Source organism: Eleutherodactylus coqui, chromosome 8 (assembly GCF_035609145.1).
Source record: "Eleutherodactylus coqui strain aEleCoq1 chromosome 8, aEleCoq1.hap1, whole genome shotgun sequence".
Lineage (NCBI taxonomy): Eukaryota > Metazoa > Chordata > Amphibia > Anura > Eleutherodactylidae > Eleutherodactylus > Eleutherodactylus coqui.
Window position 1 is genome coordinate 32,594,582 of NC_089844.1, and position 25,238 is coordinate 32,619,819.

The window sequence follows — 25,238 nt, forward strand, 5'->3', positions numbered from 1 at the left end:
TAAAATAAAAATATGTATTTGGTATCGCCGAGTCTGTAAACGTCCGATCTATCAAATTAGTGCATTATTTTTCCTGCACGGTGAACGTCGTCCGAAAAACAAAATAAAGAACGCCAGAAATGCACTTTTTTAGTTACTCTGTCTCCCAGAAAAAATGCAATAAAAAGTGATCAAAAAGTCATATGTATTCCAAAACTTCAGGACATCGGAAACTTCAGGACATCCCACAAAAAATGAGCCCTTGCTCAACTACGTCGACGGAAAAATAAAAAAGTTATCGTGCGCACAAAATGACCGCAGAAAATAATTGAAAAAAATTTAATATCTTAAAAAAAAAAATACAAGTACTACAGCAAAAAAATACTATACAAGTTTGGTATCGCAGTAATCGATCTGACCCATAGAATAAAAATATCAGGTAGTTTTTGTTGCAGTTTGTGCGCCGTAGAAATAGGATGCACCAAAAGATGGTGGAATGTCGTTTTTTTTCCATTTCTCTCTGCTTAGAATTTTTAAAAGTTTTTCAGTAAATTATATGGTACAATAAATAGTGCCATTGAAAAATACAACTCATCCCGCAAAAAACAAGCCCTCATACAGCGACGTCGATGGATAAATTAAGGAGCTACGATTTTTTTTTAAAAGGGAGGAGGAAAAAACAAAAATGGAAAAAAGCAAAAAAGCTCCGTCACTAAGGGGTTAACTTAAATAGGCTACATCTCAGAGCCAAGAGTAACTCAAAGTTTTCAATGTCATTTTCGTTTCTCCCATGATGAAATAATTAAGAAATACCCATTTTCAAGTTGGAAAGATTTTCACTCTTGACCCGTGTTATGGGAATGTTCTACTATTTGTTGGGGAACGTTTCTTACACATGAGGTACACAGTCTGCTTGTTGTTCATTGGGCGGAGGTGGTAAAATCAGAGTTTCAAGTAATTCAGAATGAAATGTTGGCATCTGCATCACCTCTACTTTTTCATCATTTTGTATAGTTTTATAAACTTCGAGTGCTACCTTCTCTTTCACCTTCGTAAGAATTTTCTCCAAGTCTGTTTTGCTTAAAAATAAAGTAAGAATGCGCATATTAATTTACAAAAATGTCACATGAAGAACACAACAAATACGTTAATTATTTAAGGACTTAAATACATGGGCGTACTTTTGTCCCATTTTGCGGTCGTGAACATGACGGCCGCAAAATAGGACGAAATGAAATTATTGATGTCAATGGTTTCGTCTTCACTTGGGATTCTCGCGCATTAATACTACACACAGGAAAAGATAGGAGTTGCTCTATCTTACTCGCATATAGTTTTTCTATGTGCAAGAAAGATGGGGCGAGCCCTATCATTCTGTTTTATTTTTTTCAAACTTGCGCACAATAGCGTGGAGTTTGAACAGTTAAGCTATTTAAGCCTTAAGACAGCTATAGTCACGGTAGACCAACTTAGGTCAATGACTCACATTTGCTTCGAAAAATAAAAATAATTGTGTATTCATGGCCATCTTCAAATACATTTCCGGCCATTAATGTATTCCTTACTTCTATATTCAGTGCTGTTCACTTTCCCATCTTGTAGGAGCCTTTCCTTCTTACATAGGGAAATTAAAGTGATTTTAAAGGGGTTGTCCAGTTGTAAACAATTGATCGCCCGGAAATGTGTGAAGGAAGCTGCAAGTACGTGTGCACGGACATTTGTGATTGGCTGTTGGAATAACAAAAATGTCTCGCATGCACTACTAGTGGAAAACAGAGATGTCAAAGTATTCTTTGAAGTAGCAAGCAAAAAGGCCTCACAGGCGCCAGCGCCATGTGGCTCCCTATTCGCTGTTATAAACGCCTGGATAAAGATGGTGCTGCCATCTCCAAAACATTTTCGCCTGCTATTTTAAAGCATACTTCAACACTAGAGATGAGCGAGCATACTCGCTAAGGCAAACTACTCGAGTGAGTAGTGCCTTATGCGAGTACCTGCCCGCTCGTCTCTAAAGATCTCTCTCTCCCTCCTGCTCCCCCCCTGCTCACTGCCGCAACTCACCTGTCACCCCCGCCGGCAGCCGAATCTTTAGAGATGAGCGGGCAGGTACTCACATAAGGCACTACTCGCTCGAGTAGTTTGCCATAGCGAGTTTGCTCGCTCATCTCTATTCAACACGTCTATTTGCCGCAACGAGAAGGTAATAGTTGTTGTTGTTAACAGTTTAGTCATTCATGACCCGTGGTGACCCTAGAGGCGAGCACCCTCCATGTTTTGGGGTTTTGCACTGTTTCTTTCAGTTTTGTGATATCCATGCCAGTATCAGTTATGACAGTAATAGTACTAGAGGCTATAAAGGGATCGAGTAATAGAAAGTACAGGCGAGAAAACTCCCCTTTTATAGTTTGAATCATTCACTCTTACGAATATTCCCTTGAAGAAGATAGCCATACATCCAGGCAATCAAATGAAGTAATTCACATAGGGTTGTGCAGAGGTCGAAGTATTCCTCAAAGTAGTGAAAAGAACCATCTCACAGGTGGTGGCATCACGTGGCACTCTCCAGGCAATAGGAATAGCGAATCATTCCTCAAGGCTTTTTTGTCATTACTGTGCCGATCATTCGATGCTGTAACAGCCAATAGTAGAGCTCTTTGTGGGCACGTTAAATCCGGCTTTTGTTCTTCCAACAGCCAATCACATACATCCCTGCACACATACTGACAGCTTACTTCACATATTTCCAGGCTATCAATAGTTTGCAACTAGAGATAAGTGAGCATGCTCGGTAAGGGCAGTTACTCGAGAGAGATCTTTCTCACTCTCCACCCCCTCTTCCCACTCCCCCCGAATCTTCTCCAACGAGCATGGAGTCACTCGAAAGTAGCGTTGCTCTCTCAAGTAACTGCCCTTACCGAGCATCCACCCTCATCTCCACTGCATATGGGTCCTTCTAGACGAGTCGAGCAAAGGACATCACTACTAGCTCACTCGCCTTCATGCAGCCTGTTTAGACAGGCAGTTACATTGTTGGCTAATTCCAACAAGAACGTTCAGTCTTTCACATTCGCTGTATAAGCGACTGAGACGGACTGAACGAGCGCTGTTTAAACCAAATGATAAGTGAACGGGCCAATGATGATTTTTACACCTGCATAAAATGAACAATGAATGAAAAGTGAATGATTATCATTCAGTCGCTGGCTTGTGTTTAGACCAAACGATATTGTTCACTTTTGCCCATTTGAGTGATTTTTTTGAACATTAATTCTTCCATCTAAAAGCACCTTACCTTTAGATACTTACCAGAATACCTGTATTTTAGTTAGATTTTTCATTCCCTGCTTCTGTTCAAAATGACAGAACAATATAGAAAGAAAAGATTTACAGATACGGTTTCTGTAAAATACTTACTAAAACCGATGGTCCTGCAGAACTGTGCACAGATTCTGAATATACACAGAACCATCTGCACTCCGGAGAGATACAAAGCCTTCAACGCTAGCAAAAGCTGTTAAGAAATCCGCAGTTATTGGACGCTTTTGTCCCGAGCCATCAATTACATAATCAGGTGTGTTGCCGTCACTGGCATAAGTTGCACCTGTATCGAATTTATCTCCTTGGCATGCTTGAATGAAGAAAACTTTGGGTTTTCCAACTAGTGATTGACAGTTCCGACCATTAAATAGGTTGGTTAGTTGTTTGACAGACACCTCTTTTCCATTTGTACCAAACACAACCCCTTTGTCCCCATGACTGAGTAGAAAACACACAAAGCTGTCTTTTTCAGCGTGATCCTTTTTTGCATAGGTCTCCAGAATAGCTTGCATTTCCTCACCAGTGAGATCATCGTATTGCTTTACTTCATAGCCCCGTGAATTAAAAACTCTCTTTATTGCCTCTGTAAAGATAGGGTAAAAATAGGCAAAAAGAAAAAGAAAAACAAGTATGTTATATAAAAAAAACTTTTTATTTAGAAGTTGCATAGCTAGTTCTTATTTATTATATTTTTATATATATATATATATATATATATATATAATGGCTTGTCTGATTCAAGGGACTCTTACGTGGCCCAATTATTTAACCCTTTCCAATCCACTGTCTGACCTGTGAAGACATTATGATTTAAGGCTGTACAGCTCTGATGTTGGAAAACATCTATTAGGGTTCTCTTACTGTATATTGCCAGCCTCTCTGCTGTCTGAGCCTATCCAACGTGTCAACTCATGCAGTACTGGCTATAGCCAGCAGATAGCGTCGTTGTATAATGGCAGAAAAAAGAGTAAGCCCCCTAGGAAAACCAGGATACAAATTGGATTGAAAAGGCTTAACATGAACGTTAATTTGCTTGATCATGGGGCCATGTACAATTGGGAGATTTGCAGTTAACCACTTATTTGTTATTTGTATATGGTCAAACAATTGTATTAAAGGGGTTTTCCAAAGAAATACTATTGGTAACCCATCATCAGAATGAGGTACGGAGAGGAAGCTGCTGCTTCGTTCCCTGTGTAGTGGCCGCAACTAGTGACTAGTCTCTTGATATCATAGTCAAGTCACAGTCTGCGGGCTGTCAGCAATCCTTTGCCGGGCCACATGTGGCCCGGGGGCTATATATTGTGCAGGCCTGGTTTATCCTGAGCACAGCATTCTGATTTTATGAAAACCTTTCTGCATAAATCCCAATTTATTGAATGGGCAAACTGTCACATTGTAGCCTTAGGCTAATTTCAAATATGCACATGCAATATCGGGTCATGAAACTTGGCCCGATTTTGAGCGTCTGGTGCGGCTGAAAGTACTGGCAAATATTTCTCATTGCTTTCAATGGAAAACCTTGCATTGCATTGCGTGCACCTTACACTCAGTGCAATGTGTTTTCCGACCCCATTAAAAACAATGGAGAAGGTATTCTGAGGGAACGCCCAAAGATAGGACAAAAAAAAGTTGCTCATATATATACGCCTCCAAGACTTCTCCAGAGCAGCACCTGTCCTCTGGAACATACTATAAAAGGTTATCCGGGCAATCCAGGACTCACAAAACTTCAGGCGTGCTCTAAAAATGTACCTCTTCAGGGAGGCATACCACATCCCCTAAACCAAACCCCTCTGTACTCCGCCTGATAACATGCTCCCTGACTAGAGATGAGCGAGTATACTTGCTAAGGCAAACTACTCGAGCGAGTAGTGCCTTAGTCGAGTATCTGCCAGCTTGTCTCTAAAGATTTGGCTGCCGGCGGGGAGTGGCGGGGGAGAGCGGGGAGGAACGGAGGGAAGATCTCTCCCTCTCTCGCCCCCGCTCACCGCCGCAATTTACCTGTCACCCGCGCCCGCAGCCGAATCTTTAGAGACAAGCGGGCAGATACTCGACTAAGGCACTACTCGCTAGCTTTCATTGGCTGACGCTGCCTGAGTTAGCCAATCACAGCCATTCAATGATGTAATTGAATGGCTGTGATTTTGCTAATGCAGCGCCAGCTTTCATTGGCTGGTGGCGCTTGAGTTAGCCAATCAGAGCATTAGCTTTCTGGAGGCGGGGATTTCAAGCCTTGCATCCAGAAAGCAATGCTCTGTCAGCGAGGAGGAGGCAGCAACAGCCTGCAGCAGCGCCGCAGAACAACGGGGGAGGGGAGTATTGTTTTTTTTTTCTATAGCTTATACCCGGTGTATAAGACGACCCTCGACTTTGGAGAAGATTCTCCGGGGTTAAAAGGTCGTCTTATACTCGGGTATTTATGGTATATGACCCCATTGAAAGAATGGGGTTCATATTCGTGCGTGATTTGTGCATCCTGCAATGCACAAATCTTGCACGATTTTTACGGACACATGAAAGCGGCCTTGTAGGTATGTGCGTTCGGTCTTCATGTAAGTCGTGGATTATGCATTATGGAAAATATGGAAAAAGCCGTGGAAAAGCATTATGTTACCTGCATCTTTTTCTGTCCCATCCCTGTCCGTCAATTGCAGGTTTTTCGACCTAGCTGCGTTGAAATTGTGGTTATTCACAATTAAACACCAACCGTGGGGAAGTTTGTCCAGCTTGTATTTTTGCAAATGCTGTAATATTTAAAAAGATATGTGTGTTAGAGTTTTCTAAATACTTTCAGAAATATTTGGGACTCTATTACAAGATGTAGCATATCTTCTGACAATACAAAAAACATTTTTTGTCACTAATGTTTTCTTTATGTCCCCCTTGCATCACATCAACAACTAGGAAATAATTATAGCAATGCTGACTCTACACATTTGATTTAGGCTGGTGCATGCTGCCAAAATCAGATTTGCTAATGCTTCATTTAGAGGGGAAGATCTGCCTGTCTAAACGCCTGCCAGAGTGGTGACATCACTGCTAGTATGTCTTTCAGCATGCCTGATCCTTTTGCTCTGCTAGGAGATAAGCTCTCCGCTAACAAGCCATTGCAGACTGTAGGTGTTCAATCAACTTTTATCTGTTAGTCAACTAAACACATCATGCTTTCCAGGTCTCCTCTACTGCATGGCGAAAGAAAATGGAATTTCTATTGTTAGAGCAGCAAATAGGTATCCAGTTTGTATGCTTAAGGCGTCATGTCCACTTGTAAATTATGAATTAAAATCTGCAGCGTTTTTTCTGCACGTGGATCCACGCCCCATAGGGATGCATTAGACACCCGCGGGTAGGTAAATATCTGCGGATGTCATTGTTCCCTGCAGACGCAGATCCGCGTGCAGGAAAAAATCCGGACCATGCTCCATTTGGTGCGGGTCTCCCGCAGGCTTCTATTGAAGCCTATGGAAGCCGTCCGATCCACGGGAGACCTAAAATCAGAATATACTCTCCTGCTGCGGGGCATGCATGTCTTCCCTTCTTCCCGGCCGGATCTTCTTGCTTCGGCCCGGCGGATCTGCCCGGCGTGCCAAGCAATTACAAGTGAATGGAATGACAGACTTAGGTCTTATGTCCGCGGGGCAGGAGGGACCCGCTGCAGATTCTCCATGGAGAATCCGTAGCGGGTCTGATTTTCCCCGTGGACATGAGGCCTAAGTCGGTCATTCCATTCACTTGTAATTTTCCATAACTAGAGCATTTCAGACACTATTATAGCTTTGCAGAAGTGGTGAAAATCACCATTTGTGATTAAGTAATTTGTGACAAAAAAATCCAGCCTTGGGGACCTGACGTTAGAAACGATGACCAGTCCTACAAGGCAAGAACCATACCTTATTTGAACAGGTTTTAAAATATATGTTAAAGATGCTTACTTGTTCTTTAATTTGGCTTATAGTTACCCATGCCATGTAACTGCAGCTCCAGCAGTATGTTTCCATGCACCCAGTTTACAAGCTGCAGAGTCAGCCAGTGAATGGAACGTTGCAGGCTGCCAAGGCCAATTACAGAACTTTGTGGTTGACAGGTGAGGTCGGTCATTGGCTACAGGAATGTATGACATCTCGCCAACAGGCTGACTGCCACCTATAAGCAGTGCGCCAGCTGGAGCTGTGGGGATCCATGACAGGTGAGTATAAACTCATTTATTTATTTATTTTTTTACCATGGACACCTTAAAAAAATAATAATTTATCTTGGAAAAAACCCTTAAACTTGAAAAATAAAACAGCCATCACAAAACCCCGTGGCGTAGAAGAGGAGTTGTATTTTTCATGTTTTTGGGTACATAGAATTAATCTATTAAATTTTATTAATTTTTTTGGGTGGGCAGAGAATAAAAAAATACCAGCTGCTTTATGCTGTTTACTATGATGTATGAATACTGCAATACCATACCAAGTGTGAGTAGTTTTCTTTCTGTTAGTTCTGTTACACCATTCGCACATTTTACTTGTTGCAGCATTCCAAGAGCCATAAGTTTTTTTATTTTTAACCCTTTTCAATCCATTGTCTGACGTCTAAAGACATTATGATTTAAGGCTGTACAGCTCCGATGTTGGAAGACGTCCGTTGGGGTTCTCTTACTGTATATTGCCAGCCTCTCTGCTGTCGGAACCTATCCAATGTGTCACCTCATGCAGTACTGGCTTTAGCCAGCATATAGCGCTGTTGTAATACAGCAGAAAAAAGTAAGCCCCCTAGGAAAACCAGAATACAAATTGGATTGGAAAGGGTTATAAAGCACTCCAGGTATGAATTGTAGGTGTCATGCTATCAGGCCCAATGTCCACGGGTGAATTTGATGCGCGGAAGAGCCGCAATACAAGCCGCCCATGGGGAAACATGGGTGTTCGCACCTCAATTAAAATATGTGGATTTGTTTTCTGGATTTCGCATGCGGAAAACAAATTGCAGCATGCTCTATTTTAGGGTGGATTCCCTGTGGACGGCTTCCATTGAAGTCAATGAAAGCCGTCTGATCCTCAGCCAGTCTGCAATTGGCTTTGCGAACGGGCCGTGGATTCCATGGGAAAGCAGGAGTTAAAAAAAGAAACCTGTACTGCTCATGTGCACCAGCCAGCATTTCTGCACGCATCCGCAGTACAGAAAATAGAAGACCCGGACAGGTACGCAGGGTCCTCAGGCGCGGGCAGCGTCCGAATCCACTGCAAGCTCCTGCATGAGGAATCCAACCGCCCCTGGACATGAGGCCTTAGTTTGATTTATTTTAGATCATCAATTGTCTGTAGTGCATTCATGAATTCTATTTATCTCTTGTTGCAGGAATTGGTCTGGACATTTAAACCATTATTGGTTGGACCTTTCTGTATTTGTTCATGCATATTTGCCAGTATATTTTAGGTTTTTTTTTTCAGCCCATTGGCCTTATGCAGTACGCCCCTCGTGCACGTTACCGATATGGCTGCTTGAGTATAGTGCCTTTATGAATTGTATGCATCATGCTATTAGTCTGATTAATTTTTGTGTTTTTGCTCTTTATGCATTTGGTGGATGAGTGCAAGACCGTTTTGAGTATGTTACATCCATGATATAGTCCCGCTATCTTCCTTCCTAGATTATCTTGCATAACAACATAGTGTTTAAAGCTGAAAAAAACATATGTCCATCCAGTTCAGCGTATTATCTTGCAATGTTAATCCATAAGGAGGCAAAAAATGCATGAGGTAAAAGCCAATTTTTCTCATTTCAGGAGAAAAATTCCTTCCCGAATCCAAACCTGGCAATCAGAATAAATCCCTGGATCAACAACCCGGCACTATTGTATTATGTCTGCACCAGAATAATGGATGAAGACCTTGAGTGACCGCTAAGGGCTAGGTAACACCCCCAAAGGTCCTGATTGACTGGCTGCTGCAAGGTCCTAGCAGCGTGGGGATGTAGTTATGGCTGGGATAGAGGGTTAGGGTTAGTTTCAGTGTTAGGCTTAGATAATTAGCTGTAAATCGTTCCATGTTATAGCAGGGCCGCAGTAACATGGAAGTTTTTACAGCAAATAATGTAAGCCTTACACAGAAACTAACCCTAACCCTCCATCCCAGCAAAAAATGCTTCCCGACGCTGCAAGCAGATTGCCCCCCATCTAACATCATCCCCTCTGCCGCTGTGGAGCCCAACAACAGAAGCGAGCCCTGAGCGGAGAAGAGAGACCACAGTGTTAAGTGGCAGCAACTGACAGGCCGAGGACACCAGCAATAAGGGAGACCAGAGTGCTGAGGACCTGAGACTGAGCAATCAGGAACAGGGGGCGTCATCTAGCTGTCAAACAGCTCTACTCTTGTTGACACCCACCACTTCCGGTGTCGACAAGGTACACCAGTACCCAATAATCCTACTAAAGTAATTCAGGGTAATTACAAATAATCTTCCTGATTTGAAACACTCATAACAAGTTCAATGACACTCAGATACATATTGTACATTTAAAATCAATGGAAACAGAAACTCAAAAAGTTTTGTTGCACATCACCACAAATGTTTCCCACATCAGAGGTGTTCAATATGAGTTCCCTTTTTTTTACTCGACACACATTGAGCCTGTAGTCAAGTTCCTGCTCCACACATTGTAGCGTATCATTGACTGATGCAATGGCTTCTGTGCTGTGTACTTGCAGATCATCTGTGATGGATGGTAAGAGTGGCATGTAGACTATCTTTAACGCTCCTCCAGAGAAAAAGAAAAATCACAAGGCATAAGGTCCGGGGAACGTAGAGGCCAAGGAAGATGTTCACTATTGTCACTACCTGCATGGGCCATCCATCTGTTTGGTAGTTACTTATTGAGCTCGCTTCTGACTTCATTGTGAAAATGATTGCGAGGGGACCCCATCCTGTTGGAAGATGGAACCTGGAACTTCCAGTTCTATCTGCAGCAGAAGCTATAGCTATAGCATATCTAGGTACGAAACTCTCTTAAGCGTTTCCTCATGGAATAAGAAGGGGTCATACGCTTTCCTACAAGTTATGGCGCAAAATACACTCACTTTGGGGAAATCACACATATGCTCTACGTAGACATATGGGTTTTGCCTCCACCAGATTCTGACCTTATGTTTCTTCACTTACAGATGCAACCTTTCTCCTTAAAATTGGAGTACCACTTACAAATTGTATGCCCACTGGGGGGGAATTTTCACCAAACTTTGTTTGAAGATGATGTTACACTAATAACAGACCGGTACACATGCAAATCAAGGACACAAAATACTCTGCTGTCTTTTTTGGCAGCCATTTTGTCTCATATACCCCTAGTGACAAATACAGCAGAATAAAACTTTTTGGGCCTCATTTAGCAAAACTCTCTAACAGTAATACCACCCTTGTTATCTTGTTATCCATAGCAACCAATAACAGCGCAGTGTTCAGTTTACATTAGCAACTTGAGAAAGCAGAACTGTGATTGGTTGCCATGGGCATCAAGGATGATATTACTGTTAGACAGTTTTGCTAAACTAAAATGTTTTAGTTTCTGTTTTCATTTATAGCAAATTCATATTTTTGAGTGTCAGCTCACGATATTTCCATGCGGTCATTCCGTGAGATTTCTGGCCCCATGTGAACCCAGCCTAAGACCCATTTTAATCAGTTCAGAATATTAGTTTAATTGCTGAAAAGGTTATTATGAAAAATATACTTTCTTACGTTATCTTGTAACGAAGAATCCTTCTGTATATCGGGTTGGATGCTGCTTCCATTTACATCACCAGCTGACTCTTCTGCAAGAAATGATACATAATTAGATAGCTTGACAAAAATTAATAATAAAAAAAATCTTTTCTGAAAATCTGTTAGGGCTTGTGGATGTCTTAAAAGAAGAGGTTGCCCCCACAGGCCAGAACACCGAGCGGCCAGAAAGAGTATTACCCACTAGAGATGAGCGAGCGTACTCCCTAAGGCAAATTACTCGAGCGAGTAGTGCCTTATGTGAGTACCTGCCCGCTCGTCTCTAAGGATTCGGGTGCCGGCGGGGGACAGCGGTGAGTTGCGGGAGTGAGCAGGGGGTAGCGGGGGGAAGAGAGTGAGAGAGAGATCTCCCCTCCTGTTCCTCCCTGACGCTCCCCGCCCCCTGCCGGCACCCGAATCTTTAGAAACGAGCGGACAGGTACTCGCATAAGGCACTACTCGATCGAGTAGTTTGCCTTAGCGAGTATGCTCGCTCATCTCTATTACCCACCTTTTTGTTCACCGATTCTTGAGACGCAAATTAAACTTGACTCTCTTCCCCAATACTCCATAAAGCTAAATTTTCTAAAACTCTTACTATTTACTAAAATTGGATGGTAAGTAGCCCTCAGAAACATTCTACTGTTAATACTTGTTTACTGGGGCTACACGGTGAATAAAATTCATCTACGAATTTAGGTGGCAATCTACTAGGGCATAATGATATCAAAAAGAGGGTCAACTCCTTTAAGATTTTTGCTATATACATACCTTGAATAGCCAATTTCTCAAGTTTAGTGTCAACATCTAGTCTCCGATTATCTGTAGTATAAAAAAGTTGAAAAAGTATTCATGTAACTGTCATTCACAGAGGATTTATATTATACTAATAAGACTGATGGTAATAATAGCATTAGCACTAGAGATGAGTGAGCGTACTCGCTAAGGCAAACTACTCGATCGAGTAGTGCCTTATGCGAGTACCTGCCCGCTCGTCTCAAAAGATTCAGGTGCCGGCAGGGGGCGGGGAGCAGCAGGGGAGAGCGGGGAAGAACAGGGGGGAGATCTCTCTCTCACTATCTCCCCCCCGCTCCTCCCTGCTCACTCCCGCAACTCACCTCTCACCCCCGCTGGCACCCAAATCTTTTGAGGCGAGCGGGCAGGTAATCGCATAAGGCACTATTCGCTCGAGTAGTTTGCCTTAGCGAGTATGCTTACTCATCTCTAATTAGCACCTATATGTATACATTTTGTAGCACCTTACAATTACAATATTGACAATAAACAGGATTGGAAATAGTCAATTAGCATACTGGTTTGGGATACTTAGAGAAATGGTTAATAGTAACATAGTACGTTACACAATGTCTATCTAGTTCAGCCTGTTTCTACCCCCCTCCTTGTTGATCCAGAAGAAGGAGAAAAAAAAAAAACCGAGGCAGATACAAAGTGACTCAAGATTCAACTTTATTGCCATGTGTGTATTTGGAATATGGAAAGAGGATAAGCAGAGAATTTTCGGCTCAGGTTAGGAGAACACAATGTGGGAAGAACAGCATAGTAATGATAATTATACTGTATGATGTATAGGGCAATCAGTCATATATAGATTAAATGGAGAAACTCTGTGAGGGGGAAAGGGATAATAAACCATCAAAATGGGTTTGTCCAAGACAAGTAAAAGAGTCTGCTGTTTTTCCAGAAACAGAACCACATCAGTCCATGGTCTGTACCTGGTACTGCAGTTCAGCGCCATTTATTGGAGATAAGATGCAGTACTAGAAACATCCCATGAAAAGATGTGGCAGTGACTCTAGAAAAACAGCAGACCTTTTTTTCCCAGTCCTGGACAATTAATTAGAAAGACTAGAGCTGGCTGTACACATGAAATACCGGTCAGTATCTCTTATGATCCACGCATGCACATGCATGTGTTCTCTATAGGGCAGTGATGGCGAACCTTTTAGAGACCGATTACCCAAACTGCAACCCAAAACCCACTTATTTATAGAAAAGTGCCTACACGTCAGAGGGTGGGGCTTATCACAACATATGATTTTTTTCCCCGTTATTAAAAAGGATTGCTTCAAAATAGACAGGGAAGAACGCCCTGTGTTTTTTGCCTAGCTAGAGCACTGGAGTACCATTGGTGCGGATTTTGACTGGAAATCAGCTGCGTACCCGCAGCTGATTTCATGCTATGCGGTGCTTCCCCTCACCTCCTCCATAGGCTTTCCGGTGTCAGCGCTCCCCGGCTTCTGGTTTCTAATGGCCTATAGTGGCCTAATCAGACCAGCAGTGTCAGACCTGACCAGGTCGCTGGGAACAGTTAGCCAAAGAGAGCTGACTGCGGAAAGCCTTTGGAGGAGGTGAGGTGAGCGCTGCACAGTAAGTAATCAGCTGCGGATATATTCAGTCAAAATCCACACCAATAGTGCAGATATTGACTGTTTTTTGGATGCAGCATTTCTGCCATGTGTAAACACATACCAAGTCGGCTTGAGGTATGCTGCCACGTACAGAATGGCCGCAATAGTAATATTGACCTCACAGTGGCACAAGTAGTAATATTGTCCCCTATGTTGGCCCCAGTATTAATAGTGACCCCTTTAGTGGCCTCAGTAGTAATAGTGTCCCCCACAGTGGCCTCAACAGTAATAGTGACACCCACAGTGGCCTCAGTAGTAATAATGTCCCCTATATTGGCCTCAGTAGTAATAGTGACCCTCCACAGTGGCCTCAGTACTAAAAACGACCCCCACAGTGGCCTCAGTAGTAATAGTGACCCCCCAGTGGTCTCAGTAGTAATAGTTCTCCCCACAGTGGTCTCAGTACAAATGCTGTCCCCTATATTGGCCCCAATGGTAATAGTGCTCCCCTCAGTGGCCTTAGTAGTGATAATGTTCCCTACAGTGGCCTCATTAGTAATAGCATCCACAACAATGGTCTTAATAGTAATAGTGTTCCCAACAATGGCTCAGTAGTAATAGTGACCCCCACAGTTGTGTCAGTAGTAATGGTGACCCCCACAGTGACCTCGGTAGTAATAGTGACTCCCCAAGTGGTCTCAGTAGTAATAGTTACCCCCATAGTGGTCTCAGTAGTAATACTGTCCCCAATATTGGCCCCAATAGTAATAGTGCCCCCCTGAGTGGCCTCAGTAGTAACAATGTCCCCTACAGTGGCTTCAGTAGTAATAGTGTCCCCAACAGTGCTCTCATTATTAATAGCATCTGCAACAATGGTTTTAACAGTAATAGTGTTCCCAACAATGGTCTCAGTAGTAATAGCGACCCCCACAGTTGTGTTAGTAGTAATGGTGACCCCCACAGAGGCCTCAGTAGTAATAGTGACCCCCACAGTGGTCTCAGTAGTAATTCTGTCCCCTATATTGGCCCGAATGGTAATAGTGCCCCCCTGAGTGGCCTCAATAGTAATAATGTCCCCTACAGTGGCCTCAGTAGTAATAATGTCCCCAATATTAGCCTCAGAAGTAATAATGTCTCCAATATTGGTCTTAGTAGTAAAAGTGACCCCCACAGTGGTCTCAGTAGTAATAGTGACCCCCAAAGTTGTGTGAGTAGTAATGGTGACCCCCACAGAGGCCTCAGTAGTAATAGTGACCCCCACAGTGGTCTCAGTAGTAATTCTGTCCCCTATATTGGCCCCAATGGTAATAGTGCCCCCCTGAGTGGCCTCAATAGTAATAATGTCCCCTACAGTGGCCTCAGTAGTAATAATGTCCCCAATATTAGCCTCAGAAGTAATAATGTCTCCAATATTGGTCTTAGTAGTAAAAGTGACCCCCACAGTGGTCTCAGTAATAATACTGTCCCCTTCATTGTCCCCAATAGTAATAGTGACCCCCTGAGTGGCCTCATTAGTAATAGCATCCGCAACAATGGTCTCAGTGGTAATAATGTCCCCAATATTGGCCTTAGTAGTAATAATGTCTCCAATATTGGTCTTAGTAGTAATAATGTCTCCAATATTGGTCTTAGTAGTAAAAGTGACCCTCACAGTGGTCTCAGTAATAATACTGTCCCCTATATTGTCCCCAATAGTAATAGTGCCCCCCTCCCTGAGTGGCCTCAGTAGTAATAATGTCCCCCACATTGGTCAAAGTAGTAATAGTGACCACACAGTGGTCTCAGTAGTAATACCGTCCCATATATCGTCCCCAGTTAGAATAGTTCCCTTAGTAGTAATAATGTCCCCTATATTGGCCTCAGTAGTAATAGTGTCCTCTACAGTAGTCTCAGTAGTAATAGTGTCTCCAAAAGTGGTCTCCGTAATAACAGTGACCTCCACAGTCACCTCAATAGTAATAGTGATCCTAGCTGCTCGGAGGACATCGCCAACTGAAATTGTGCACTTAGTAGTATTTTACAGGTTATATATCTTGACTACAATTCTTGACTTTTAAAAGTTTGGGAGTGGACATCAACTGACAACATGCAAAAGGAGAGGAGCTATATGGTGAGCTGTAACGTATGCTACATGTTTACAGACCTACCAGAGGAAAGGCAAACTTCACCTGCCAGAAATGCAAGCTTGTGTTTCTACTAGAGGAAAAGGTGCGTAGTCTTGAGGAGAGAATAGCTACATTGAAATATATTAAGGAAGATGAAGATTTTCTTGACAAAGTAGAAGAAAGTCTTCAAAATGTTAAAGAAAAAGAAATGTCCAGTGTGCCTGCAGAAGCCGAGAAATGGAAGCATGTGACCCAAAGAAGCAGGAGGATCAGGAGTCAGCCAGCACCCATGTTGTTCGGGAACCGGTACCAGGTTCTTGAGCAGAACGAGAAGGAGGTACAGCCAGAAATGACTCTACCCACAAAAAAACAGAGCAGAGGAGAAAGAGGTACAGCCAGAAATGACTCTACCCACAAAGAACAGAGCAGAGGAGAAAGAGGTACAACAAGAAATAACTTCCCTGTGTTATTTGGGGAATAAAAGAATACAGGCTATCTGTAAGCAGAGAGATAGTCAGGGAACACTTAACTAACTTAAATTAACTCAAGTCTCAAGGTCCAGATAAATCCTTTAGGATACTAAAGGAAGCAGTGGAGGTAATTGCTGAACCATTGGCATAAACTTTGAAAAGTCCTGGAGAACAGGAGAAGCCCCACTGACCCGCACAGTGGCCTCAGAAGTCATAAAGTCCCCTATATTGGCCTGAGTAGTAACAGTGACCCCCACAGTGGTCCGAGAAGTAATACTGACCCCCAACGTGGTCTAAGTAGTAATACTGGCCCTCATAGTAGTCTCACTAGTAACACTGCCTCTACAGTGGTCTTACTAGTAATACTAACCCCACAGTGATCTCAGTAGTAATATTGACCCCCTAAATGGCCTCAGAAGTAATAATGTCCCCTATATTGGCCCTGAGTAGTAATAGTGACCCTCACAGTGGTCTGAGAAGTAATACTGACCCCCAACGTGGTCTCAGTAGTAATACTGGCTCTCATAGTGGTCTCACTAGTAACACTGCCTCTACAGTGTTCTCACTAGTAATACTGACCCCCAACAGTGGCCTTAGTATTAATAGTGTCCCCCACAGTGGTCTTAGTAGTAATACTGACCCCCATAGTGGTCGTAGTAGTAATACTGACCCCCACAGTGGCCTTAGTATTAATAGTGTCCCCCACAGTGGTCTTAGTAGTAATACTGACCCCCACAGTGGTCGTAGTAGTAATACTGACTCCCACAGTGGTCTTAGTAGTAATACTGACCCCCACAGTGGTCTTAGTAGTAATACTGACCCCCACAGTGGTCTTAGTAGTAATACTGACCCCCACAGTGGTCTTAGTAGTAATACTGACCCCCACAGTGGTCTCAGTAGTAGTACTGCCCCCACAGTTTCCTTAGTAGTAATACTGCCCCTCACAGTGGCCTCAGAAGTAATAATGTCCCCTAGATTGGCCTTAGTAGTAATAGTGACCCCCACAGTGGTCTCAGTAGTAATAATGTCCCCCACAGTGGTCTCAGTAGTAATAATGAACCCCAAAGTGGCCTTAGTACTAATAATGTCCTCTATATTGGCCTCAGTAGTAATAATGTTCCCCATAGTGGTCTCAGTAGTAATAGTGTCCCCCACAGTGACCTTCGTAGTAATAGTGTCCCCCACAGTGACCTCAGTACTAATAGTGACCACCACAGTGGCTTAAGTAGTAATAGTGTCCCCCACAGTGACCTTAGTAGTAGTACTGACCACCACAGTGGTCTCACTAGTAATACTGCCTCCCACAATGTTCTTAGCAGTAATACTGACCCTCACAGTGGCCTCAGAAGTAATAAAGTCCCCTATATTGGCCTGAGTAGTAATAGTGTCCCCCCACAGTGGTCCGAGAAGTAATACTGGCCCTCATAGTGGTCTCACTAGTAACACTGCCTCTACAGTGGTCTCACTAGTAATACTGACCCCCACAGTGGCCTTAGTATTAATAGTGTCCCCCACAGTGGTCTTAGTAGTAATAGTGACCACCACAGTAGCCTTAGTATTAATAGTGTCCCCCACAGTGGTCTTAGTAGTAATACTGACCCCCACAGTGGTCTTAGTAGTAACACTGCCTCTACAGTGGTCTTAGTAATAACACTGCCTCTACAGTGGTCTTAGTAGTAACACTGCCTCTACAGTGGTCTTAGTAGTAACACTGCCTCTACAGTGGTCTTAGTAGTAACACTGCCTCTACAGTGGTCTTAGTAGTAACACTGCCCCCCACAGTGGCCTTAGTATTAATAGTGTCCCCCACAGTGGTTTTAGTAGTAATACTGACCCCCACAGTAGCCTTAGTATTAATAGTGTCCCCCACAGTGGTCTTAGTAGTAATACTGACCCCCACAGTGGTCTTAGTAGTAATACTGACCCCCACAGTGGTCTTAGTAGTAATACTGACCCCCACAGTGGTCTTAGTAGTAATACTGACCCCCACAGTGGTCTCAGTAGTAATACTGACCCCCACAGTGGTCTCAGTAGTAATACTGACCCCCACAGTGGTCTCAGTAGTAATACTGACCCCCACAGTGGTCTCAGTAGTAACACTGCCTCTACAGTGGTCTCACTAGTAATACTGACCCCCACAGTGGCCCTAGTATTAATAGTGTCCCCAACAGTGGTCTTAGTAGTAATACTGACCCCCACAGTGGCCCTAGTATTAATAGTGTCCCCAACAGTGGTCTTAGTAGTAATACTGACCCCCACAGTGGTCTCAGTAGTAGTACTAACCTGTACAGTGGTCTCAGTAGTAGTACTGCCCCCACAGTTTGCTTAGTAGTAATACTGCCCCCCACAGTGGCCTCAGAAGTAATAATGTCCCCTAGATTGGGCTTAGTAGTAATAGTGACCCCCACAGTGGTCTCAGTAGTAATAATGTCCCCCACAGTGGTCTCAGTAATGAGACCCTACAGTGGCCTTAGTACTAATAATGTCCTCTATATTAGCCTCAATAGTAATAATGTCCCCCACAGTGGTCTCAGTAGTAATAATGAACCCCAAAGTAGCCTTAGTACTAATAATGTCCTCTATATTGGCCTCAGTAGTAATAATGTTCCCCACAGTGGCCTCAGTAGTAATAATGACCCCCACAGTGGCCTTAGTACTAATAGTGATCCCCACAGTGGCCTTAGTACTAACAGTGTCCCCCACAGTGGTCTCAGTAGTAATAGTGGACCCCATAGTTCTGTGTCTCAGTGTTAGAGTGGACTTGTCATCCTGAACATACAGTAATTCAATTTGTATACTTATGAGAAGTTTATTGTTTGCGCCTTGGTGAGGGAGCCAAATTTTGGAAATCTGACATGTGTCACTTTAACATAGAATGACCCCGTAAAGGTTTTGCAAATTCAAGTGATTCTGACATTTTGTTTTCGCCACATGTTGTACTTCCTTTAGGTGGTAAAAATAGACCGATAGAATTTGTGTATATTTATTAAAAGTGCCAAAATTGGGAACATTTAGAAAAAATTGTTATTTGTTTCACATTTTCAACTGTAATGTCTCAAATATGTGCAAACATGCTGTACATATTTTTGATAAGATATATATTTCTATCTGTTTACTTTATTCTGGAAGCACATTTGAAAAACTTAAGTGTTTTTTAAACTATTTAGGAGACGTACAAATTTAAAATTAGTTATTAACATTTTGAGGAACACTTTCTTTTCCTACACCAAACCAAGATTGCAAAGGCTCATAACATCAGAATGATAGATACCCCCACAAATGACCCAATTTTAAAAACGACCCCCCTTAATATATACACTGAGGGGGGGGTCAGGAGTATTTTGACTCAGTTTTTTTTAAGGAGTTAATTTAGAGGAGAAAAAATTAAATTTCATATTTTTGCAAATATGTCATTTTAAAGACATATTGTTTTTCTATAGTGCACATGAAAATGAGGATGTACACACCAAAATGGATACCCCTGTTTGTCCCGTATTCAGAAACATACCCATTGTGGCCCTAATCTTATGTCCGTATGCACAACGGGGCCCAAACCGAAAGGAGCATTAAACTTCAACTTTTTTTTTTACTTTCACGTGATCGCCATTATCCGCTAGATAATGGCGATCACGCGACCGGGAACCACTCACGGCAGCCCTAGGTCACTGCTCCAGGCTCTTCGCTACCTTTAGTAGCCAGGAGCAAGGAGATTTTAAATTTCCAGAGCCCTCCCCAGCTTCTGAACTTACGTTTGCCATTTTGCAGACGGGCGCATGTGGCGAAGTTGGGGAAAGGTCTGTGGAGAAAAATCCTATTGCAGAACATCTCCAGAGGCCTTAGGTAAGTAATTTCACCTCTCCTCACAGATCGAATTTGTGATGGGAGGTGAAATTTTATATATTTTTTACTTTTATGTTATCGCCTTTATCCATTTGATAGCGGCAATAATGTGACCAGGGCCCGCGTACCGCGGCCCGCCATGAAATCTCCAGGCTCTCGTCTATGTTTAGTAGCTAGGAGCAGGGAGATTTTAAATTACTCTGGCAATCAGCGGCTTTTGCACATGCGTCTGCCATTCAAGCAAAGGGCACGTGTGCAGAAGCCAAAGTAAGGTACATGGGTAAATCTGGGGGTCGGGGACATAATTTCATCTTCCCTCATGATATCATCCATGAGGGGAAATGAAACTAAAACGTTTTACACCTTTTTTTTTTATATACACTTTTTCTCTACTGTACACGATCACCGCAGAAGACGACGCAAGGTCCTCAAAGGACCAGATCACCGCAGGACATCGCAGAGGACAGGGGTGAGTATTTTCAGCTCCCCTCATGGATCTGATCCATTAACTTTATTTTACTTTTTTTTTAACTTTTCCATGATCGCCATTATCCACTAGATTACAATGGTTATGGGCCCGGGAAACGGTCATCATGGTCCACGGTATCATCTCCAGCCTGCTGGATACCTTCAGTAGCGGGGAGCCAGGAGATTTCAAATTTACCGCAACAATCTGGTCTTTTGCAGCTGTGTCGCCCTCTTCCCTTTAGCACGCATGCACAGAAGACAGCAGCAGGTCCTTTCTAGGCCATATTGGCGCAGGACATCGCGGAGGATGGGGGTAAGTAGTTTCAGCTCGCCTCATAGATCCAATTAACGAGGAGAGCTGAAACTTCAACTTTTTTTCAGTTTTTATTTATATTCATGCGATTACTGTTACCCATTGGAGAACAGCGATTGTGTAACCGGGGGTCGCTCTCCCCAGCGCCCCATTGACAGCTTCAGGTTGTAGGCTACCTTGAGCAGCTGATACCATAGAGCCATCACATCCACAGCCACCGTGGCTTTAATCTCCTGGGCGAGCATGTTTTTACTGCCCTGAGGATTAAAGCCCACTAAACCAGGATGTAAAAAGGCAATGGGGCCATCACTAAGGGCTTAATCTTGTTTTTTTCTCAGAAAAATCCATACTGTACATTTCATTACAATCATGCATTGTTACATGTATGTACATAAATTATTACATACTTTGTTCACTTTCAAACTTCTTTATTCTGTCCGAGAGGTCCAGTCGTCTAACGTTGAGCAAATAATTATTCAGTGTCTGCAGATTATCTTCACTTAATTGTCCTTGTTTCTCCATTTCAGTAAGAACAAGCATCATGCATGTCTTAAGACAGATAAAAGAACAGAAGGGTACAAAATTACTTAATGCATAGGTAAAGAATGTGACCTGGGCACATTTTTGTTAATTTGTTCTTGGATATGAATTCAAGGGGTTTTCCCATTGCTTAAAATTGCTTTACAAAAACTCTGTCCTTCTTGGTCGTTGTTGATCATGACATGTGACTACCAATCATTGACCACAGCAGTGACTTTCTATAGCCAGTAATTGGATACAACAGTCATATGTCCTGGTTAGCAACAACCAGAAAGGTCAGAGTGATTGTGAGACTATTTTAAGTTATGAGAAAGCATTATACCTACCCCCAACAGCTTTCTATTGTAGTGGAATTGGGAAGTGAGTATTCCCCACTAGAGATGAGCGAACGTACTCGTTAAGGGCGATTTCGCAATCGAGCATCGCTATTTTCGAGTACCTGACTACTTGGGTGAAAAGATTCGGGGGGTGCCGCGGGTGAGCGGGGGGGTTGCAGAGGGGAGTGGGGGGGGGGGGAGAGAGAGGGAGAGAAAGCTCCCCCCTGTTCCCCACTGCTACCCCCCGCTCCACCACGCCGCCCCCCGAATCTTTTCACCCAAGTAGCCAGGTACTCGAAAATAGCGATGCTTGATTGCGAAATCGCCCTTAACGAGTACGTTCGCTCATCTCTATTCCCCATACATCTTTGTATTTATGCAGGAAATAGAATGAAGTGCTACCCACTTACTGCACTGTGTTAACTTTGGGCTGCACAGTCACTAAAAGCTGCTTGTGAGTTGTTGGAAAATTTTGGTAGCAATGCAACATCAATTATTCCTTCTGGAGAAAAAAGTTGCAAGCAACCTTGAGGATATAGTCACATTTCTGCATTGAGCTCATTAAGAGTTTAGGACTGAGCTTCAATGCCAGACACAACTCATGGACAACCACATTAAAAGAGTTGTCGAGCTCTTAACTATTGGTGAACTATTGTCAGGGTAGGTCATCCATAGTTGACTGGTAGGGCTCTGCCAGTCGAGACCTGGCCAATCAACTATTGATGACCTAGTTCATATATAGTTCAAAGCTGGACAACCCCTTTAACCCCTTGAAATCAAATTTTGGATTCAGGGTTTCCTAGGGGGCTTTCTCTTTCTACCATTTTCCAATTACATGTTCTCTTTATTCTGTGAGATAGTACAATTACGGTGATACCGAATGTATATAGTAGAACGACTTAAAAATCTAAAATATCCTTTAAGTTACTTTTTTGTCAACCATTACTTTTTACATTTTTTTGTGGAACAGCGTGTGTGAGGGCTTTTTATTCAATTTTTCATTGGATACAGGGTATCTTTTTTTCTTACTGTGTTGATCATGCAGGATTAATCATGTAACATTTTAACAATCTAGACTGCAGTGATACCGAATTTTGGGGAAAAGGTGTTTTTTTAAAACTTTTTTGCTACTTTTTATTTTCTTCTGATATTTAAAAGTTTTTTTTAAACTTATTTTTACATGTTCTTTAGCCTGTGTAGGGGACTTGAACTTGTGATTAGAGATGAGCGAACGTGCTCGTCCGAGCTTGATACTCGTTCGAGTATTAGCGTGTTCGAGATGCTCGTTACTCGTAACGAGCACCACGCGATGTTCGGGTTACTTTCACTTTCATCTCTGAGACGTTAGCGCGCTTTTCTGGCCAATTGAAAGACAGGGAAGGCATTACAACTTCCCTCTGCGACGTTCAAGCCCTATACCACCCCCCTGCAGTGAGTGGCTGGCGAGAACAGGTGTCACCCGAGTATAAAAATCGGCCCCTCCCGCGGCTCGCCACAGATGCATTCTGACATAGCTGAGGGAAAGTGCTATCGTGTTGGAGCTGCTATAGGGAGAGTGTTAGGAGTTATTGTAGGCTTCAAGAACCCCAACGGTCCTTCTTAGGGCCACATCTAACCGTGTGCAGTAGTGTGGAGGCTGCTTTTTGCAGTGTTGCACATTTTTTTTTTTTGGTATATCGGCCGTGCAGAGCATTGCGCCCTGCAGTAATACTCCAGGGACAGAAGTGTGGAGGCAGGGACAGAAGACATATTATTGATTGAATATAGGCAGTGGGCCTTTTCTAAAAAATATTGGGCAAAAAATCTATTTGGCCTGCCTGTCACTGTGCTCAGTGTTCTGGGTCTGTGTGTGCTGGGTGTAGTAGTTCTACAAAATCATACGCAGCCAGCTAAGTGTTACAGCAGGCTTGCGCCAAATTATTTCCTGGCATTCCGTAAGCGAACTCAGCCTCCAACCACAGGCCAATAAGCGGCACATTTAATTACAGCGTTCTGTTTCTGCATTACTGGTAATACACCATGCTGAGGGGTAGGGGTAGGCCTAGAGGACGTGGGCGCGGCCGAGGACGCGGAGGCCCTAGTCCGGGTGTGGGCACAGGCCGAGCTCCTGATCCAGGTGTATCGCAGCCGACTGCTGCGGGATTAGGAGAGAGGCACGTTTCTGGCGTCCCCACATTCATCGCACATTTAATGGGTCCACGTGGTAGACCTTTATTAGAAAATGAGCAGTGTGAGCAGGTCCTGTCGTGGATGGCAGAAAGTGCTTCCAGCAACCTATCGTCCACCCACAGTTCTGCGCCGTCCACTGCTGCAACTCAGAATCCTCTGGCTGCTGCTCCTCCTTCCTCCCAGCCTCCTCACTCCATGAAAATGAGACATTCTGAGGAGCGGGCAGACTCCCAGGAACTCGGGCCCCTGCTCAGATTGGGCAGCAGTGGTTCCTCTCCCACCAGAGGAGTTTATCGTGACTGATGCCCAACCATTGGAAAGTTCCCGGGGTCCGGGGGATGAGGCTGGGGACTTCCGGCAACTGTCTCAAGACCTTTTCAGTGGGTGAGGAGGCCGATGACGATGAGACACCGTTGTCTATCAGTGAGGTAGTAGTAAGGGCAGTAAGTCCGAGGGAGGAGCGCACAGAGGATTCGGAGGAAGAGCAGCAGGACAATGAGGTGACTGACCCCACCTGGTTTGCTACGCCTACTGAGGACAGGTCTTCAGAGGGGGAGACAAGGGCAGCAGCAGGGCAGGTTGCAAGAGGCAGTGCGGTGTCCAGGGGTAGAGGCAGGGCCAGACCGAATAATCCACCAACTGTTTCCCAAAGCGCCCCCTCGCGCCATGCCACCCTGCAGAGGCCGAGGTGCTCAAAGGTCTGGCAGTTTTTCACTGAGAGTGTAGACGACCGACGTACAGTGGTGTGCAACGTTTGTCGCGCCAAGATCAGCCGGGGAGCCACCACCACCAGCCTCACCACCACCAGCATGCGCAGACATATGATGGCCAAGCACCCCACAAGGTGGGACGAAGGCCGTTCACCGCCTCCGGTTTGCACCGCTGCCTCTCCCCCTGTGCCCCAACCTGCCACTGAGATCCAACCCCGCTCTGAGGACACAGGCACTACCGTCTCCTGGTCTGCACCCGCACCCTCACCTCCGCTGTCCTCGGCCCCATCCAGCAATGTCTGTCAGCGCAGCGTCCAGCCGTCGCTAGCGCAAGTGTTTGAGCGCAAGCGCAAGTACGCCGCCACGCACCCGCACGCTCAAGCGTTAAACGTGCACGTAGCCAAATTTATCAGCCTGGAGATGCTGCTGTATAGGGTTGTGGAAACGGAGTCCTTCAAAAGTATGATGGCGGCGGCGGCGGCCCCGCGCTACTCAGTTCCCAGTCGCCACTATTTTTCCCGATGTGCCGTCCCAGCCCTGCACGACCACGTCTCCCGCAACATTGTACGCGCCCTCACCAACGCGGTTACTGCCAAGGTCCACTTAACAACGGACACGTGGACAAGCACAGGCGGGCAGGGCCACTATATCTCCCTGACGGCACATTGGGTGAATTTAGTGGAGGCTGGGACAGAGTCAGAGCCTGGGACTGCTCACGTCCTACCCACCCCCAGAATTGCGGGCCACAGCTCGGTGGTGGTATCTGCGGCGGTGTATGCTTCCTCCACTAAAGCACCCTCCTCCTCCTCCTCCAACGCAACCTCTGTCTCGCAATCAAGATGTGTCAGCAGCAGCAGCACGTCGCCAGCAGTCGGTGTCGCGCGGCGTGGCAGCACA

The 25,238-nt window shown here is 44.2% G+C and overlaps 1 protein-coding gene across 1 annotated transcript in view; it reads right to left on the reverse strand.

Annotated features, from left to right (window-relative positions):
- Window positions 1-480: 480 nt before the first annotated feature.
- The window catches only part of LOC136577457 (caspase-8-like), a 39,026-nt gene continuing 14,268 nt past the window's right edge, over window positions 481-25,238 (reverse strand). The window contains exons 4-9 of the mRNA XM_066577357.1: window positions 21,013-21,154; window positions 11,812-11,862; window positions 11,020-11,093; window positions 5,915-6,044; window positions 3,394-3,880; window positions 481-1,058 (exon numbers count right to left, since the gene is read on the reverse strand). Of these exons, the coding sequence (XP_066433454.1) occupies window positions 869-1,058; window positions 3,394-3,880; window positions 5,915-6,044; window positions 11,020-11,093; window positions 11,812-11,862; window positions 21,013-21,154 (1,074 nt within the window). The 3' untranslated portion in view covers window positions 481-868. The remainder of the gene's footprint in view (window positions 1,059-3,393; window positions 3,881-5,914; window positions 6,045-11,019; window positions 11,094-11,811; window positions 11,863-21,012; window positions 21,155-25,238) is intronic.